Source organism: Callithrix jacchus, chromosome 7, assembly GCF_049354715.1.
Source record: "Callithrix jacchus isolate 240 chromosome 7, calJac240_pri, whole genome shotgun sequence".
NCBI classification, from domain to species: domain Eukaryota; kingdom Metazoa; phylum Chordata; class Mammalia; order Primates; family Cebidae; genus Callithrix; species Callithrix jacchus.
In genome coordinates this window covers 154,901,996-154,922,420 of record NC_133508.1, presented here as the reverse complement: position 1 = coordinate 154,922,420, position 20,425 = coordinate 154,901,996, and the positions used below count along the sequence as shown (strand labels likewise).

The following is a 20,425-nucleotide window of genomic DNA, read 5'->3' as shown; positions in this document are numbered from 1 at the left end:
TGTAGCTCACCAAGTGAAGAGAACTGCCCTCCCTCGTCAAATCATAGCACACACAGGAAATGATATATCTGCATAGCTCTCTGGGTGAGCAGGCCTTTGGATTTACAGGCAGCCCCTGCCCTGTGGGTATCAATATCATGACAACCCACCTGAAACCCATGTGGGTCCCTTACCGTGGCCCACAAGCTGGGGAGTTCTGCCTAGTCCAGCTCTAAATAAGAGCAAGGAAGAGCCAATATCAGAATATTCTTGACTTGGTGTCACTTTTAAGCTCCAAGAAGTAATCATCTGTGTGCACACTATCTTTTTCATTAGGATTCCAAGGTACACCCACTCTGAAATGTGCCCAGAACCCTTAAGCACAATTCCAGTCTTCACCGTTCTCAGCCAAATTCATCCTAGACAGAGCAACACCAGCCACGGGTGTGAAACAGGATGCAATTAGGGTCCGAGAACATTTTACTTACACTTGAATCATGCTGCATAGTGACTCCATAATCTACCACAAACACAGAGTACTGTGGAGAAATCAGCATTGAAAGAACACAAGCAAATGCACAGTGTCATGATCTCCAGCCCACTGGAAACACCTATCGCTGGGGAGTGACAATGTTAACTACTGGGTCTAATTCTGCTGCTTCCCAAAGTCTACAGTTGGTATGGGAAGAAATATTCCAAGATCGAAAAAACCACTAAGTGTGCCAATTGCAGCACTTCGCCTTTTCCAGAAGATAAATTATGAAGAGTTTTTGCCAGTTCAAGTTATTTTCCCAAAGCAGAGTCAAATGACCCTGCAACCCTGCCTTTAAGAAACCAATGCAATTAAATGAAACAGCTATGAACTGTCTGGACAGCGTCTCTCCAACTTCATTTGATACAGTGAGATGCAGACACACACTGACAGACAAGCACACACCTTATTTAACTGCCAGATGCAGTGCCAATATGAAAATGTACATTCAGTCTGTGGGGGGAACATCAGCTCAGCAGCTCGTCGCTGAAACAAAACAGCCATATAAATGACGACTAGCCCGCTGCCTTGTAAGGAACGATCACTGACAACTAGAGTTCCCATTCAGCAGGCTAATAAGAATAATTATAGCCAGGGCAGGCATTCATCAGCCTGGCACATACAGGAATTCCGTTAACAAGGCTAAAATGAGTGCCAAGGAATCTCTGAAGCCCACAGTACTTCAAAGACTGTTAAAGCTGCATGGATTCACTGGGGTTCCTCCCGCTGGCCTTCCTCCTGCTTTAGTGCTTTCCACAGGCAGTTACATTTCAGCCCCGGTCCTCAGAGCTGGTGTGGCCACCTGCTAGGGTTGCGGAGATGCCACGCCTCCGAGGTGCATGCTGGCACTGCCCTTCCCTTCAGGAAGGGTGCCTGGACTGCACTCACCCTGGACCCTCCTATTTTGAAATGCAGTTTCACTTTCAAACCACTATCATCCTTCTTTGCCTAAGCTAATCTCAAGCAATACACAGCATAGGGTTTAGCGAACATTAGTCAACTCTTCATTAGCAGAGGGAGAACGACGTCCTGAGATCAGATCCTGGGTTTGCTAGGGAGTATCTGTTTGACTCTGAACAGGTCGTCTAACTTTTCTGGGCATCAGTTTCCTTATCTGTAATAAGGAGAAGATAATAGTGAGTTCCTCAAAGTAGTGCTGTGAGGAATAAATACCAGAATGTACATCAGAGCTTGACGCTCGATATGCACACTAGAAATAGTAGCTATTATTACTGTGCCCATTAGGTACAGAGCTTTGTACAGAAGCTATAAGGAAAAAAACAAACAAAATATTCAGTAAGCAGAGACACACACACGTTAAATAAGAGTGGCTATGCCTGGGCAGAAGGGTGGACACATTTTCTTTCCTTTTTTTTTTTTTTTTTTTTTTGAGACAGGATCTTGCTCTGTTGCCCAAGCAGGAGTGCAGTGAAGATCAGGGCCCCCTATAGCCTTGACCTCCCAGGCTCAAGTGATCCTCCCCACTCAGCCTCCCAAGTAGCTGGAACCACAGCTACCATACCTGGCTAACTTTTCTTATTTCTCAGCAGAGATGGAGGTCTCACTGTGTTGCACAGGCTGGTCTCGATCTCCTGATCTCAAGCAACCCTCCTGCCTTGGCATCCCAAAGTGCTGGGGTTGCAGGCATGAGCCACCATGCTTAGCCCACATTTTTCTTTTGATCTTATATTCTTTATAAGTAACACAGAGACTTCTAGCTGTTCCCTCAAAATCGGTCCTCCCCTTCTTCCATAGTAGCTGGTACATGGCTTCCCAGCTTTCCTTACAGCTAGTGTGGCTTGGACCCAAATTCTCTCCAATAGAATGTGTAGAAATGACGTGTGCCACTCTCAAGTTTGACCCACAGAGACTCCATATATTCTACTCCATGCTCTTTCCTCCTTTGTAGGGGCTAGATTAGTGATGGCAACTACCAAAGTGATTCCAGAAACTGAGTTTAAGACAGCGGAACTGCCCCCGCCTGGGAGGCAGAATGACTGTGTGAAGCAGGGTCCCCACCCAACCTTTCCCTCCGAAGCACCTCCTTCACATTTTTACTAAGACACATCTATTGGGCGAACCACTATGCTTTGAGTTTATTTGTTAGAGCAGGTTAGCCTACTTAATTAATACAAAGTCCTTTTAAAATACAGACGTAAAGCTTTTGACATGTAAAGAAGTATTTCAACAGGTCTGCAAACATAAAGGCCTAAATAAAGAGAATATGTTAATCCCACCCCACAGTCTCCACGCCTTCCACTCTCCAATTTATGTTGCACTAGGTGAGGGTGCACCCTCCTCATACACACCATCCTGACCTGCTAATCTCGCCCTACTAACTTTTAATGGCTACCCATTCCCACAGAAAAAAATGACACATACATTTACAAGTATTCAGTCAGCCAGTAGGTATCAAACACCCCGTATGGGTTGTATATCCTATTAGTAATGGGGCATTGTAGTGAACAAAACCAACGTTGCCCCTGCCCCCAGGGGAAACAATCGGGGTAGGGAACAGACAGCTACATACAGTGAAGTAAATATATGCCCCAACAATAGGGCACAGACTGCCCGGCAGCACCCAGAACACCAACAAAGCTACCCCTCCCAGTCCAGACTCCTCAGCACAGCATGCAAAACCTATAGGGATCGGCCGGGTGTGACGGCTCATGCCTGTAATCCCAGCACTTTGGGAGGCCAAGGTGGGCAGATCACCTGAGGTCAGGAGTTCAAGACTAGCTTGGCCAACATGGTGAAACCCTGTCTCTACTAAAAATACAAAAAATTAGCCAGGCGTGGTAGCACACACCTGTAATCCCAGCTACTTGGGAGGCTGAGGCAGGAGAATCGATTGAACCCAGGAGGCGGAGACTGCAGTGAGCCAATATCTCACCATTGCACTCCAGCCTGCGCAACAAGGTTGGAAATTCCATCTCCAAAAAGGAAAAAAAAAATCCCACATGATATACCCCAAACCCACCTTTCCTCCCCCATTATTTCCTCCTCCCCCAAATAATCGCACCCCCATTATTTCCTCATTCTCCCATCTCCAGCTACCTGGAACTTATGTGCCATTTCTGAATGAGCCACGTCCTTTCACTCATCCACACTTCAGGCTTTTCCCCAGAGCCTGGAATGCTCTTCTATCCTTTCTTTCAAAATTCTAATTATCCTCAAGGCTCAGATCAAATGTCACCTCTTCAGCAAAACCAGCCCCAACCCCCAAGTCAAAATTAATCATCCCCTCCCTTGTTTGAGAGAGTAAAACAGCTAACCACAGGACTGAATGCAATACGTCAGGTATTTCATTCAGTCCTGTGGTTAGCTGTTTTACTCTCTGTCCACTCACACCCGCCAGCTGCTCAGGGAGATGCTGTGTCTTGGTCATTTGTCTGGGACTCCCAGCATTGAACACATAGTTACACACAGAGTGGCCACGCAAGAAATGCCACATTGAGTGGACAGGCAAGACAGGTCAGACACAGGCAATGGGTGTGAAACCTGCTCTATGCGGCAGGGTGGGTTCTGGTGTGATCACAGTAGGTAGGCTTGGGAAGGCTTCATAGAGAAAGTGAGTTTTAGGGGAAAAGAAATATTCAGACACAGGCAAGAGGTGAGAAGAAGGCAGAAGGTTTAATACAGTCTACATAAAGGAGAGCAAACAGGTTAGTTGGAATGAAGTATCTGGGCCGTAGAAGACCAGAGGGAAGGGACACAAGGGGCAACACCTCCTGGGAGGAAAGTCATAAGGACCCAGTGAGAACAGGTGGGAGCCTCAAAAATGATCCTCTAGGAAAAGGATGAGCTTAAACGGGAAGCTGGAAGAAATAATCAACCAAGAAGACACCAACTGTGTGGGAAACCATCAGGACCTGGGCCAAGACAGTAGCCGTAGAAACAGGAAGGAAAGAAAGAAGCTGGAATCTGTGCTATGGGGAAAGCCAAGAATTGAGAAACTATGTGAATGCAGAGATCAAAAAGAGCAGCGATACCAAGATTATACCCAGGTCACATCCCGGGAGGAAAGATGATCTTGCTGATCAACATATTACATTTCAGGGATCAGTACAGTGCTAGAGTAGTGTAACACAGGGAGACCTTCCCAGAGGTCAGGCTGAAGCTACACCGAGCAAGATTCTGTGGCAGCAGGTATCAGGAGAGTCATCAATGGGTCACAGGACTGTCAGGTGAAAAGGCACTGGCTGGTGACACCACAGAAACTCCCTGCGGAGTTCATAGGAGGCCTCCAGCCAGGACAGGATATGTTGGGGTACAATCAAGATTTCCCCAAGTTGTGCTTTCCCCACTTGTCTTTTTTTTTTTTTGTCAGTCTCTTTGCCCCCTCCCTCTTCCGCCCTTATTATGATTACTCAAGGGCATTGTTTTCAAAGTTCTACCTCATCCCACCCTCATAACTGGTACCCAGGTTTCAGAGAACTGCACAGCTCTATGGGGAGTCATTCACATGGGCTATAAAGTGAACAGCAGCTCCTGAAGCTGTACAGTGCACCATCCGTGCAAACCCAGGCCACGGCCCTGCGTGATCCAGACATAGTCAATGTGTGTGGACCATCACAGCAGCGTGCCGCAAACATAGGGTCCCAGAGTGAAAAGTAAAGACTAAAAGCATTACCACCGGGTGTGGTGCAGCGTGCCGAGAATCCCAGCACTTCGGGAGGCTGAGGTGGGAGCATCACTTGAGCCCAGGAGTTTGAGGGTTCAGTGAGCTGTGCAGTGCCACTGCACTCCAGACTGGGTGGCAAAGTGAGACCTTGTTTCAAAGATAAAATCACACCTGTGATCCCAGCACTTTGGGAGGCCGAGGCGGGTGGATCACGAGGTTAAGAGATCGAGACCATCCTGGTCAACATGGTGAAACCCCATCTCTACTAAAAATACAAAAAATTAGCTGGGCACGGTGGCACGTGCCTGTAATCCCAGCTACTCAGGAGGCTGAGGCAGGAGAATGGCCTGAACCCAGGAGGCGGAGGTTGCGGTGAGCCGAGATCGCGCCATTGCACTCCAGCCTGGGTAACAAGAGCGAAACTCCGTCTCCAAAAAAAAAGCAAAGCACCAGAATCAGGAACGATAGAAGAGATGCCATAAAACTAACTGGAAGATAGGGAAGCTCTCTGCACACTGCCTGAAGCTGAAAGCAACGTGGCTGGACGAGCTCTCTTAGGGAGAGTTCAGAAAATCCCTTCAAGGTGAAGGAAGAAAACATAGTAGCTAGCAAGGCTGGTTCACCAGCAGCAGGAGTGAAGGGGGTTAGAGTAGTGTGGGCCCCTGGTGTTCCCAGCAGGGGAGTGGCTGTAGAAGGCCTCCCCTGGGACCCTCTGGCCATAAGTGCAGAGTAGTCATTTGCCCTGTGTGCAGCTGGGACCTGGATGGGATGGACACGGCACAGCACGCGCTCTGTAAAAGGCTCAAATCTGCCTTCTCCAGGGGCTTGGAAGAGAACCCCAGGCCAGGTCACAGGAATCATCTCGTCCTGGCTGACACTGACCACAAGGATCCAAGAGTATCAAAGCGTTTAAGGGTCAGCCCTGGGGTACCACGGTGGGCACTTAATAAACATATTTCCGTGGCTGGCTAGGATCACCATGTGGATCTACGTGAAGATGGTGCCTGTGTGTGGAGTGAATGGAAAATGGAGAGGGGGAAAAAACCCACAAAAGATTCCTTGGGTGGGGGGAGGGCACTGGGCCAAAACCTCACAGGGCACCGAGGGTTTCCGGAGGGTGGAAGACCAGGGGACGGTAAGGGAGGAAAAGTAACAGGTAGAAAAAGTTGGAGAAGCCAGGCTCTTCGGTCTTTGTGTATCAGTATGCAGCCAGGCAGCTTCAAGAAAAGCTAAAAGAAACGACTGAGGCAGAAGACCCAGCCAGCACGAAAATGACGGCAGGGCTCGCACGCCGATTTCCATCGTAACGCTCAGGGCCACGCTGTGACCTTCGTGGAAGGAAGTTGGAGGATTCTGTCGCTTCCCTGGAAAGGCAACTCCGCGCGGGCTCGGGGAAGAGCGACGCGGCCGGCGGCGGCTATGGCGGGGCATCTCCCAGGCTCACATTTCCGCTCCCGAGCCGGGGACGCGGGCCGGGACCGCAGCACCTTCCGGGCCGGGAGTTCAAGGTGAGCCGGGTTCCCGGCGGCCAACAGGTAGCGAGGGCCGGGGAAAGCCGGCCCCGGGCCACTCCCCCCGGCACATGTCGGGGGCGAGGCTCGGCCTGGCGGAGCGGCCACTTGCACCCCTCGCGCGGGGCCCGGGCGGATTCGCGCCAGGCTCCGGGCGGCCCCACGGCCGCTCCCCTCCGGGCCGAGCCGCCCGCGCTCCCCGGCCGGGTTTCCCGGGAGCGGCCCGGGCACCCTCCGCACCCCAGGCCGCGCGCCGCAGCCGCGCCCCGCCGAGCCCCGCGCACACTCACCCAGCCACAGGAGCGCCAGCAGCAGCGGCCTCGGCGCCAGGCGCCCCATGCTGGCGCGGCGGGAGCGACTCTCCCCTCCTCCTCCTCCTTCCCCGCCGCCTCTCCTCCTCCTCCTCCTCCAGCTCCGGCTGCTCCAGAGTCCGCGCTCCTCCGCCCGGGCCGCGCGCCTGCTCCGCTCTCCCCGCGAGCCGATAAATCCCAGCGCTGGGGCGGACGTGCGCCCCTGGCTCCGCTCGCTCCCTCCCGCCTCCTCCCCTCCCTCCTCCGGCCGGCCGGGCCCTGCAGCCGGCCCCGCCGCTCCGAGTGTGCAGCCCCGACCGCTTCCCGAAAGCACAAGGGAAGAACCGCAGCGCCCTCCCGCCCGCCCGCGCCTCCCATCCGGCGCTTTGCCAGCAACAAACACAAACTTTCCCAAGCCCCTCCCCGCTCCAGGTAACGGAGAACGCGCCGGGGCCACCCGCTTAAAGGCGAGGAGGCGTCGGAGCCCACCCTGCCCTCCCCTCCGGGCCCCCGCCCACGAGAAACTTTCCTCCGACCTTTAAAAGTTGGCCTGGGAAAGACTCGTCTGGAAATCCCATCGCTTTGGCCCTATCCCGGGACACCCTGCGTTCCATCACTCTGCAGTCACCCACGCGTGTCCAGTCTGTCCTCAGCCAACTCCCCGCTGGTTCAGCCTCTGGTCCTGAGCTAAGCACCCCACCAACCAGCCACTCGGCCTATGCCAAAAATTATCCAGATAGGAGTGAAGGAGCTGAAAGGACTTTCAAAGGCCACGGATTCCAACCTCTGTCATACAGAGGCCTTACGTGTTTCGGTGAGGTGCAGGAAGGGGCGAGATCCGAACCCTGCTCTCTTGACTCTGCCCACACCCCGGTGGGTGGGCTTGCCTCCTCCTTGCCCAGCTCCCTCCCTCTCCTTGGCGCCTGTGGCCCTGATTGGAACAACTCCCCACAAAGACACCCATTTAAAAAAACGAACACACCAACAATACCCAAGTGCATTAATAGCTGTAGTACTTCACATAGAATGTGCTCTTAAGATTTCATATCTATTGCTCTAACTGGACACAACTGGTTGCCAGTAAATATTCTTCCCCCCTCACAATATTTTGTGCTTTTGATTTGATTACAAAAGGCCCCACGGTATTGGGAGGTATGGAGCACTTCTTGTTAAAACTTAGCAAACATGATTCAAACAGTCAAGGAGCAGCACTGGTGCCCCCTGCCCTCACCAGGCTTTCATTCACACCTGCAAATGCTCCTGTGGAACTGCCACGCTGGGGAAGAGCACTGCTGTTACTCTTACGCGTTGCTCTTTCAACCAACAAGTGTTTCTTATTTCCACTATCAAATGGGTGATTAGTCAGGTATGAACCCTTGGGAAAGAGGCTTAGAAATTCACTCCTGGTGGTGCAACGTTATTGTACTTAATGCCACTGAATGGTACACTTAGAAATGTTTAAAATAGCCAGGCATGGTAACTGGTATCTGTAATGTCAGCTACTCAGAAGGCTGAAGTGGGGTGGGGGGCGGGGGCAGTGTTGCTTGAGGCTAGGAGTTTTTATTTGTTTTGTTTTCTTTCTTTCCTTAGTTTTTCAGACAGGGGCTCGATCTGTCACCCAGGCTGGAATGCAGTGGACCAGCCCTCAGGCAGGACCCTACTTACCCCACACCCAACATCCTCCCACCTCTGTCTCTCAAGTAGCTGGGACCACAGGTGTGTGCCACCACACGCCAGCTAATTGTTTTTATTTTTTATTTTTTGTAGAGATTGGAGTCTCCCTATGTTTCCCAGGCGGGTCTCAAACTCCTGGGCTCAAGTGATTCTCCCGCCTCGGCTTCCTAAAGCACTGGACTGGGATTATGGGTCTGAGCCACTGAGCAGGCACTTTTTCTTTTTTTTTTTTTTTTTGGCTAGAAGTTTGAGAACACTTGGGCAACACAGTGAGACACTGTCTCTTAAAAATTTTTTTTAAGGTTAAAATGGTAAATTTTGTGTTATTTACATCTTACACAATCATTTTTAATTCATTTCTGCCACGAAGCCTTTCCTGGTTCTGTTCATACACACTGTAATTCCTTTCTCTGCCCCATCCCAATTCTTCCCTAGAATTTCGCAGGGAAGTTTTCCAGTTTCATTCAGTCAACCCTGAATGCCACCCTAATGTTAGGCCTTGGAAGACAGCGGAGCTTCAGAGAAGTATGAGGTCTGGCACCTCCGGAAGCTCAGATTTCAGCTCATCCTCCCTCTTGCCTTTACCACACAGAACACCTAATGTCTGAACCACACATTGTGGCACTTAGTCACATTCAGTTTAGCAAAACATGTACACTGCCCCCATGTCTGTCTAACAATACATGGGCCTCAGAGGCTGTCACATGTTCACCTTGTAGCCCACCTTGTGGCAGAGTAGATGTGTTTTGTTTTGTTTTAAGAGACAGGGTTTCACCATGCTAGCCAGGATGGTCTCAATCTCCTGACCTCGTGATCCACCCACCTCGGCCTCCCAAAGTGCTGGGATTAAGGTGTGAGCCACCGCAGCCTGCCTGGCAGAGTAGATGTTTTAACAACTCTTTTGTTTAATAAGCAATGCGTGTCAGGGACTGTCCCTAGCACACAGTAGGTCCTAATGTATATTTACAGAGGGAATTAATGGCAGATACTAGGCTGTATCCTGCAAGTACAGGTATGAATCAGACAGGTCCTGCCCTTGAGGAGCCTACAGTTTGTGCATTGTGTAGCATGTGCAAGGTAGAGTCGTGATACCGCAAGGGAGTGGTCAGTGCAGGAGGAGGCTGTCAGAGAAAGCGTCACAGACGGGATGCCTGTGCAGTGAGTCTTGAAAGATCGGTATGTCTTTAGCTGTGGAGTCCAGGGATAAGCTCACAGTAGACGTTCTGTATTGAATGTGATAGAGATTCCTCTCTCCTCACCCACCCCCAGGTGTTATTAAATTAATGGTGCATCTTACAATTGTGGAAATAACAGTAGTTAACAGTTGAAATGATGAGAATAAATAAAATTGTCTAGGTAAGGCAGGTAGGATGAGGACTGAAGTGGATAGCCTGCTTGTGGCCGGCAGTTACCTGTCATGGGAGTCAACCTAAAGAGCCATTTTTGTAACAAAAAGTAAGCATAAATTAATAATTCTAGACTATTGGTTATCCACCACACCCTTTGCGCTTCCCTGACTACCAATGGATAAAGGAAGACGCACTCACAATGGACTGGCACAGTTTGTTAATTCATGACTCGGAATCTGATGATGCTTTTATTATGAAAGATATTTATTTGCCAGACTGAGTAACCTATACAGGTATAGGTTTTTGCCCCAACTAATTGTTCTCCTGTCTTAGTCTATGGGCTTGCCTGGGGCAGGAAGACTCACTCTCCAGCAATTCTAATTGATTCACTCCCATCCCCAAGGAGGTTAAGACATGGGTTTCTTTTATCCAGTCATCGTGCCCTCAGGGGCACTGGTCACAGCAGTCCGACATTACAGCCTTTTGGTCACGCATGTCTTTCTGCAAGGTGATACCCCTAAATCCTCACAGAAGTCCTCATACTATTTTGCCAAACAAGTTTCCCTGCTGAGATCAGACAAAAACATCATCATATTATTTAACTTTGTGAATGAAAATGTTAAGAGTTTCCCTGTGAATGAAGTTGCCAATTGTTCTAAGATTCACCTAGACTTGGGTTGGTGCCCTGCCCACCTCCGGCGCCTGTACAGTCTCCAAAGGACCCTGATCCCTGCTTCACTTCAGCAGGGGCTTAGGGGAAGGAGTATATTCCATGGCAAGGTTTCATCCCACTAATCACTTTCACTCACAGTCTTCCTTATTCCGTGTCCAGGTGTATATTTCCCAAGTTAAAGTTAAAGAGGGATTGCTAAGCAAAAAGAAATTTAGAATTAAATTTCTTAGATTAGAGGATGAAATTGAAAGTTAGAAAGGGAGGGGTGGGGAGAGGAGGCCTTCATTTCCCCATGAGTGAGATTCCTGCAATGCTGGTGAGGTTACGGGGGAAGCTGTAGAATGCTCATCTGACAAGTTTCAAAACAACAAGGGACCTCATCTGTTTGGTGTGGGCTAAGCAAGGTCCTGCCTGTGGGCTGGTCCTGCTCCTTCACCACTCAAATATCAATCCTCCTAATCTTTTCTTCAGCCCTAAAAGACTGACATGGGAGATGGTGGAGAAAGTGTTCTTAAATGACTTAGAACTATTCCAGATTCCACCTCTGCCGGGCCAAAGGTGCCTCCCTGGGCACCCACCCCACATAGCATCACTTCTGTAGGAACACTGGGGTGGAGAAGTACCAGGAAAAAATAAGGAAATGGATGGAGTTTGAGGCTTTTGCAATAAAAGCTCTCCCCAAGACTATTTCCTGTGTTATGAGCAGACAAGGCCCTTGCCCTGGAGAAGCTTATCATCTCATTTAATGCAGGAAAACCCTGAATACAGTGAAGGACGGGAGGAGATGGAAACCACAAGAGCAAAGGGAATGGAAAGAAGGTAAATATACCTAGAGGCATAATCATTATGTGTTATATTCTGCAAATATGCTATCATCTGGGATGGAAGTATCTCCTCAAATAAACAGAGACTGCAGTCCACTGTGAAAAAGAGGGGCTGACACATTAGAAATGGCTGGAGGCACTGTGGGCATTGGGGTAAGTTTTTTACCTAAGGTTAGGGCTGCCAAGTGGGATGGTGCCCAAAGGTGCCCCCATCAAGCCAACATTGTGCCCTGTCACTGAGCTGCTATGCCCAGGAGAGGCTTTATCCCCTCACTGGAAGGGAGTTTACCCCAGTCTTCACACATAAATTGGGAGAGGAGTCAGGAAGAGGAGGAGAAAGATGTCCTCGTCCTTTCACCATTTCCCCACTTGTCTTTCTCACCCCACATGAGCGGCACTTCTGGGTTGAACTAGAATATGATCTTAAGTTCTAGGCACTATATATATATATATATATATATATATATATATATATATATGTATAAAAGATGGGGTTTCACCATGTTGGTCAGGCTGGTCTTGAACTCCCAACCTCAGATGATCCACCCACCTTGGCCTCCAAAGGGCTTGGATTACAGGCGTGAGCCACCAGGCCCAGCCCAAGGAACTATATTTTAAAAACAACATTTACAAATGAAAATGCCTCTAGAGTAGGGAGAGTTGCTGGCTAAAATACAGAATGCCTGGTACAATTGGAATTTCAGATAAATAAGAATAACATTTTTAGTATAAGTAGGTCCCAAATATTACATGGAGCATATTTATACTAAAAACGTATTCCAGGGCCGGGCGCGGTGGCTCACGCCTATAACCCCAGCACTTTGGGAGGCCGAGGTGGGTGGATCATGAGGTCGAGAGATCGAGACCATCCTGGTCAACATGGTGAAACCCCGTCTCTACTAAAAATACAAAAATTAGCTGGGCATGGTGGCACGTGCCTGTAATCCCAGCTACTCGGGAGGCTGAGGCAAGAGAATTACCTGAACCCAGGAGGCGGAGGTTGCGGTGAGCCGAGATCGCGCCATTGCACTCCAGCCTGGGTAACAAGAGCGACACTTCGTCTCAAAAAAAAAAAAAAAACAAAAAAACACGTAATCCTCGTTTATCTGAAACTCCAATTCAACTGGGCATTCTATATTTTTATGTGTGAAATCAGGCAACCCTCATCAAGAAAAGAGTTCCCTTATATGGAAAGAGGTTCCTCTGGAAGCTTTGGAGAAGGCAACAGGAATCTCCCAGGAGTTATCTTCAGATTGTTTTTTAAGTATTGCACTTTAAGGAGGAGTAGACTTTGATTTGAGGTCTTACTCTGAGTCACTGGGTAAAAATTGCTAAGAGACAAAATCGGCCTAGTTTGCAATAACCGCTTAGCTCAGCGATGAGGGGAGTTCCATTACACAGCAGTGTCCTTTCCTCTCTAAAAAGCATCCAGCCTGAGGTTAAATGCCTACCTCTAAGGCATGAATGCCCCTCTAAGGGGACATTAGGTGGAGCCATGGAGAAAATGACCTTGGAGGAAATCCTTTCCAATCTCAAGATTTCGAGACTTACCTAAATCCAGCCAAGAGGATCTCTTTTCCAGTCCGTCTTCCAAAGTTCAGTCTTTGTCTTTGCTGCACTTCTCTTCCCCTTACTGAGGGCTGAGCTGAAGGGTGTGCTCTCCAGCACTAGAGAACAGAGAAACTCATAGATAGACGCCATGGTTTTATTATGAAAAACTGGGATTACAACTCCTGCTCCCTAGATACTCTCTGCTAGAGAGGACTCACAGATCAGTTATTCTAAAATGGAGCCATCATTTTGGGGATTTTTGAGTTACTTTGTATTATGTGTTATTTTGTAACTCACAATTCCCATCAGCCAGTCACTTGTTGCCCAGGCATACTTTGCAAGATTTTGCAACGTTGTCTATCTTGGAGGGTGTACATGGAATGGCATTTTGCACAGTCAGCCATTTCATGGGTACTTTAAAGAATGGTTGTTCATCCTCCTGCAGAAGAAGCAGGTTTGTTGCACCTGCTTTCATACTTTTTTCAGCTTTAAATTATTGCATCCATGCTTTATGATACAAAGCTTATGAGGTTTCAATCACACACTGACCTCTGGGTTAGAAGGTAAAGTTACTTTCTGAGGAGAATCTTGGGTGTCCTGCCCATGGGAACACTGAAGTTCCACTTCTGAGTCACAGCTGGCTGTACTGATGTGGCCCCACCTAGAACAGTCACCATCTAGGTGATGATTTCAAACTTACTGCTCCTCAATATATATATATATATATATTTTTTTTTTTTTTTTTGAGATGGAGTTTCGCTCTTGTTACCCAGGCTGGAGTTCAATGGCATGATCTCGGCTCACTGCAACCTCCGCCTCCTGGGTTCAGGCAATTCTTCTGCCTCAGCCTCCTGAGTAGCTGGGATTACAGGCACATGCCAGCGTGCCCAGCTAATTTTCTGTATTTTTAGTAGAGATGGGGTTTCACCATGTTGACCAGGATAGTCTCGATCTCTTGACCTCGTGATCCACCCGCCTCGGCCTCCCAAAGTGCTGGGATTACAGGCTTGAGCCACCACACCCGGCCTCCGCAATATTTTTTAAATGATCAGCTGGGAGAAACAGTTTATGGACGACTATTGAAGTAAATGCAGTCTGTACATTTTTCTAGACACCGAAAGATCTACCCCTAAATTATGAATTAAGTAGAACATCAGTGGGCTCAGTTCCTGCATATACTATCCTGGCACCCTCATAAAGTTGCTGTTACTGAATTGCATTTTGTCACGATGCCATCAGCCTATATTGACGGGTGTCCTAAGAAACAGCTTTGTGCGCTTCGTCATTTTGTTTCCCAGAAGGACAGGTTTATAGATGCTCTTCGTTAAATCAGGCAACAGCCTCTCTACTTAAGTCACATGGAGGAATTTCACTCTCATCTCAGTATCACAAATAGTTGTGCTTGTCCTTAGTGACTAGTTTCTTTTTTCCTGTTGATTCTGTAAATATTGTAACTGGTGGTGTTTTCCTTTTCATGGTAGCGATTAGAAAGGTTATAACCAATTCTGTGGCCTCCCTCTAGCAAATGAATAAAACTTGTTTTGTTTTGAGACAGAGTCTTGCATTGTCACCCAAGCTGGAGTGCAGTGGTATATACAATCACGGCTCATTGCAGCCTCAACCCCCTGGGCTCAAGCGATCCTCCCATCTTAGCCTCCCAAGTAGCTAAGACGAGACATGCACCACCATGCTCAGTTAATTTAAAAACAAAAAAATGTAGAGACAGGGTCTCCCTGTATTGCCCAAGCTGTTCTTGAACTCAGGCCTCAAGCAGTTCTCCTGCCTCAGCCTCCCAAAGTGCTGTGATTCCAGGCATGAGCCACAGTGCCCGGCCTTGAATTGGACTTGTAGCATAAGTTTTGCATAACCTCCCTTCTAGCTCATCCTTACCTTGCCATCATTATTTTCCCTTTCCCACATTTACTATATTTTTTCATGTTCATGTCTTTTATTATGTCCATGCAGTTGTACAATGCAGGAACTCCTTCCTACTGTAAAATTCTAGTCCACGCCTCCTGCCCTTCAAGACACATTTTAAATTCTAACTCCTCATTTGCAGATTAAATGCAATGAGGTAATAATCACAATGAGCTCTGCTTCCAGGGAAAGACCGGAATGTGATTAGGCTGTGTCAGCCGCCCTACAACTCAAGGCACTTGTGATGAGAAAGGGCACTGCCACCCACTAGAGTCACAGGAGCTCCTGGAACGATGTCGTTTCCAAGAGCAGCAGACAGTTGACTCTCCTAACCCTGGAAAACTGCAGTGCTCTTCTGTCTGCACTGGGTTAGCAAACATTAGCGTTCGTTTGCTTTCTCTAAGCACATAGTGGTTGAAGGCTGGAGTGGGCTGAGTGTCCACGGCAGATGGACGGAAGTGTGCCCGATTCCACGCAGTCAACAGCTCAGGTGGTCCGTGGTCCAGCCAGCACGGAGCTGCTTATGGCTCTTGTGTACTCTGCCATTTCCTGCTGTCCCCTCCCTCGGAAATGCCTTTCACACGTCACATGGCCACTCCTGTAGGTTAGGTTCCCTTGAAAGCAAAGCTTGAGACACTAATTTGGCTGTGAGTTCTTTATTTGGGAAGTGATCTCAAAAAGCAGTGGTGAGGGAAGGGGAGAGCAAATCAGAGAACAAGAAGAAGTCAATAAATGTGTGTTATTGAGGTAAGCACAGCTGTGAACAAACCGTAGACTGTGCCTTAGAACTGTCCCTCAGGGGACAAGAGGCTCAGGTATTTACTCCCTGATTCTCCTGCCTCAACAGCTGAGCCTGGCCTCTAGGGCATCAATTCCTCCAGCTCTCTGATTGGCACCTGTTGGAGCCTATAGCCCTGAAGCAGACAAGTGGAGAGATAGGGGTGCGTGAGGTGGACCATCCCAGCATGCTCTAAACTGTTCGCTGGCCACATGGAAACCCCGGGAGGGGCCAAGGGATACAGCTATGCGTTACTTCTCCGAGGTCTCTCCCTATTTCTCCAGCTGCTGTCTCCACCATGTCCTGTGTGTCACCGGTTCTGCATCTGATACATGTCTCAGGGTCATGCATCTATCCTAGTTTATGTGTCTGTCTCCCCCAGTAGCATGAAAGTAGAGGCTGTGCTCCCCTCAACTTTGTATCCCAGGCACCCAGCACAATGTCCAAAACATAGTAGGTCTGTTTAATAAATGCTTCAGCTGTACTTACAATACTTCTGTGTTGATCTCTTTTATATATTGGAGTGCCACATAAAATTTTGTTTGGGGAAAAAGTAATCCAAAACCACTGATCTAGCCCAACCCCCTCATTTTATGGATGAGGCATCTGAGGCTCAGAGAACCTAAGTAACTTGTCCGAGATTACACAGTATATTAAAGTGATTATGGAATATTAAAACGATTTCACAGAGTACATCAAATGCAGACAAGGGAGCCAACTGGAGTTACATGTGAATTGCTAGCACTTCAAATGGAGGGTATGACCACCTCTGTGCTAGATTTTCACCAGGAAATTGCTTAAAATAAATTAGCTTGGAAAGCTCCCGAGCTCTGATTAAAGAAGTGAATGGCTTGAGTGAGGCTCTCTCTTCTAGGGGAAGAAATTCACCAGTTATAAACACATTTTCAGGTAACGTACCAAGAACTTTGAATCAGAATGAACTCATTTTGCATTCTCTTCCTCCAACCTGTTCATCTAACAATGGCAGCTATAGGGATAGTAGCATTTTCGTTTGTAATTTAAAAATGAGGTCTGGCATGTACTACTATCTCAATAAATTGTACCAGGTTGGTTGTCATTATTTTTAATGGCAAAAACCATAATTACTTTTGCACTGACCTAATAAAAGCCCTCTCCCAGCCCTCCCCCTTTCCTGTGCTCCCTTCCTGCCTCTAGCCTGTCTTGTGCTGCAGCATTTGGCACATGTGTGGCATACAGAATGCCAGGGACAGCCAAAACTTATGCTAAAAACTGAGAAAACCACTGTTCACTCTGTGCTAGTATTTTTTTTTAAGGTGAAATTCTTGATATTGGAGTTGGGGGTGGTGTCCTGTGAGTCATGGGAACTAGTCATTCCTTCCGAATGAAACAGTTAGGATTTATTTGAACAGACATATTCATACAAAACTTTTCTTATTTGCCCAGACATGGTTCAACATTGTTCCAGAAAAGCGGGGCTGGTGTAGTGTTTCCATGATCCTTGATGCCATGATGGAAAAGCGCTTGGTGAGTGTGAGGCAGACACCGATCCTTCTCTGTGTGGCCCATTCTCAAAGGGTTCCTTCTGACACTCACCTGAGCCAAATGATGAAGCGCGGTGCCGTGAAGTTTTTCATCAAGCAATGTGGAGTGGAGGTTGGGAGAAGCAGATGTGGAGTCAGACGCTGGGGGAACACCGCGGCTCTGCCAGTTACAAAAGCTGCTGACCTTGGGCAAGTTACTTAAGCTTTCTGTGTGCAGTTTCCACATCTATAAAAGGGACACAATAATAATGTTTATGGCAAAGGATTGTTCTGTGGATAACTGAGAAAGAATTTTAAAAAGTATTTATGTAGGCCAGGCACAGTGGCTCATGCCTATAATCCCAGCACGTTAGGAGGCTGAGGCAGACAGATCACTTAAGTCCAGGAGTTTGAGATTGGCCTGGACAACATGGCAAGACGCAGTCTCTACTAAAAATACAACAAATTAGCCAGGCATGGTGGCATGTGCCAATAGTCCCAGCTACATGGGGACTGAGGCAGGAGGACTGCTTGAGCCCAGGAGGTGACTGCAGTAAGCTCTGATCATGCCATTTCATTGTCGCCTGGGAGACAGAGCAAAACTCTCTCTCAAAATAAAATACAAAAAAATAAGTATTTATGTAATAGAAGCTGTTGGGTTGTCTCTCAATATTTCATGCTTCCACTCTACCTTCATCTTGACAGACAATCGGCTGTCTACCAGAATGCCAATGTGTCCCATTCCGCAGAGTGGTGATATCAGACGAATCGACTCTCCTGACAGAGGCTGTATTTCCAGCTCCCTTTCCATCTAGTTGTGGCTGCATGGTTGGCTTTTGCCACTGAGTGAGAGCAGAAATTATATGTGTAAGTTGATGGTGGGCAGGTTGAGAGGTAGTTGTATGGCTTCTCCATACTTTCGTCCTTGGTCTGCTAGTTAGAAGCAGAGGCCTAAGATAACAGAGCCACAAGATGGAAGAGAAATAAGAGTCCCTGAATCTCTGCATAGAAGAATGCTGCCCCCAACCAGGAGCATCTGCACTGTTCTGTTACAGTAGGGAGAAGTGAGCTTTGATGCTGTTAAGTCACTCAAATGTGGGGGCTTACTTACTACATCTGCTACAGCTACCCTAAGTAATACACTTCCCTTCTTCTTTTCTCTTTGCTTTGAATTTTATTTTATTTCAATTTTTTTTTAGAGACAGGATCTTGCTATGTTGCCCAGGCTGGTCTTGAACTCATGAACTCAAGTGATCCTCCCACCTTAGCCTCCCAAAGTGCTGGGATTATATGCCCGAATCACTGCACCTGGCCATCTCTCCTGTTTTCTAACAGAACCTCAGTGTTATTGAGGGGTCCACCCAACCTCTGTTGAGCCATCTGCCTCAAGGGAGACTGGCTGAATCTCTAGTCCCGGTGGGTGATTCTGAGTGCCCTATACCTGGGCACTATGGGGTTCTAAACTTCAATTCTTCTGAATTTTATTTCTTGTCACTGATTGGCTTAAGCACAAATATACAAGGAAATTCTAGCTAATGAGATGAGAGGAAAGGTCTTCTGGGAGGGATTCTTAGAAAGGTCTTCTTTTTCTCACCTATAATCCCAGCACTTTGGGAGGCTGAGGCGGGTGGATCACGAGGTCAAGCAATCGAGACCATCCTGGTCAACATGGTAAAACCCCGTCTCTACTAAAAATACAAAAATTAGCTGGGCATGGTGGCATGTGCCTGTAATCCCAGCTACTCGGAAGGCTGAGGACGGAGAATTGCTTGAACCCAGGAGGCGGAGGTTATGGTGAGCCGGGATCGCGCCATTGCACTCCAGCCTGGGTAACAAGAGCGAAACTCTGTCTCAAAAAAAAAAAAAAAAAAAAGAAAGGTCTTCTTTTTCTTATGTTAATGTAGCTGCTCTAGCTTTCTTAAGGTAATCACTTTTTAAACAATTGTTTTTGCCTTCTTTTTTATTTTTAGCTTTATTTAGGTATAATATACATATGATAAAATTTACCAATTTAAGCATAGAAATTGATGAGTTTTGACAAATGTAGACAGTCATATAACAACCACCACAATTACCATAAAGAATATTTCTATTTCCCCCAAAACTTCTCTGTGCCCTTTGTAGTCAGTTTCCTCCCTCCATACCCAGTCCCTGGCAACATGTGATCTGCTTTCTATTACTCTAATTTTGCCTCTTCTAAAATTTCATAGGAACTGGATCCTACAGATATATGGCTTTTTTCAGGTAGCATAATGCTTTTGAGATTCACCCACATGGTTGCCTGTGTCAGGGAATCGTTCCTTTCTGGTGCTGAAAAGCATTCCACTGCGTAGTTACAACACGTTTGTTTATCCACTCACCAGTTGAGGCATGTTTGGGTTATTTCCAGTTTAGCCTATTATAAATGAAGGTATTATGAACATTTACAAGCACATTTTTGACTATGACTATTATATTGTTGAGTATCTAGATTTTGCTGTCTTCCTTTAAAGAGTGATGAGCTTTGCAGGCCAGGCGTGGTGGCTCACACCTGTAATCCCAGCACTTTGGCAGGCCAAGGCAGGCGGATCACCTGAGGTCAGGAGTTCAAGACCAGCCCGACCAACATGGAGAAACCTCACCTCTAATAAAAATACAAAATTAGCCAGGCGTGGTCATGCATGCCTGTAATCCCAGCTACTCAGGAAGCTGAGGCAGGAGAATCGCTTGAACCTGGGAGGCAGAGGTTGTGGTGAGCTGAGATTGAGCCGTTGCACTCCAGCCTGGGTAAAAGGAGTGAAAATCCATCTCAAAAAACAAAAACAAAAAAACAGTGATGAGCTTTGCATGGGTAGTTACCTTTATATCGGCTTATTTTGAGGATTCTTTTTAAGCTGGGTTAAGGCAGATAGCCTTTCCTCTAGGGCTGGTGTAATCTTACTACTAAGGCGCAATCTTTCTGGGGTCTCTACTGAATACCCAGGTATTCAGTGAAAACTCTCCACCTAACCTGACTAGAATACTAACAGTTATCACTCCTGCGTGAACACTGGGAATTGTCCAGCTCATAGATCTTCAATGATTATTTTATTGCCAGTTCTTGTGCAGTTTTTTTTTTTTTTTTTTTTTTTTGAGACAGAGTTTCGCTCTTGTTACCCAGGCTGGAGTGCAATGGCGCGATCTCGGCTCACCACAACCTCCACCTCCTGGGTTCAGGCAATTCTCCTGCCTCAGCCTCCCGA

At 47.5% G+C, this 20,425-nt stretch overlaps 1 protein-coding gene and 2 long non-coding RNA genes across 4 annotated transcripts in view; 1 reads left to right on the top strand and 2 right to left on the bottom strand.

Annotated features, from left to right (window-relative positions):
- Positions 1 to 7,284, bottom strand: part of PTGFRN (prostaglandin F2 receptor inhibitor) — an 84,476-nt gene extending 77,192 nt beyond the window's left edge. The window contains exon 1 of the mRNA XM_035252578.3: positions 6,937 to 7,284. Coding sequence (XP_035108469.3) covers positions 6,937 to 6,985 — 49 coding nt within the window. The 5' untranslated portion in view covers positions 6,986 to 7,284. The remainder of the gene's footprint in view (positions 1 to 6,936) is intronic.
- Positions 6,459 to 19,081, top strand: LOC118143106 (uncharacterized). Of its 2 annotated transcripts, XR_004727288.3 has the most exons (4): positions 6,459 to 6,643; positions 11,384 to 11,451; positions 17,128 to 17,208; positions 17,910 to 19,081. It is a non-coding gene; the product is annotated as an uncharacterized LOC118143106 (long non-coding RNA). The 2 variants fall into 2 exon arrangements; XR_004727287.3 differs by lacking the exon at positions 17,910 to 19,081 and having other exon boundaries at positions 17,128 to 17,414.
- The window catches only part of LOC144577083 (uncharacterized), an 18,040-nt gene continuing 14,936 nt past the window's right edge, over positions 17,322 to 20,425 (bottom strand). The window contains exon 3 of the long non-coding RNA XR_013520366.1: positions 17,322 to 17,451. This is a non-coding gene — a long non-coding RNA (uncharacterized LOC144577083). The remainder of the gene's footprint in view (positions 17,452 to 20,425) is intronic.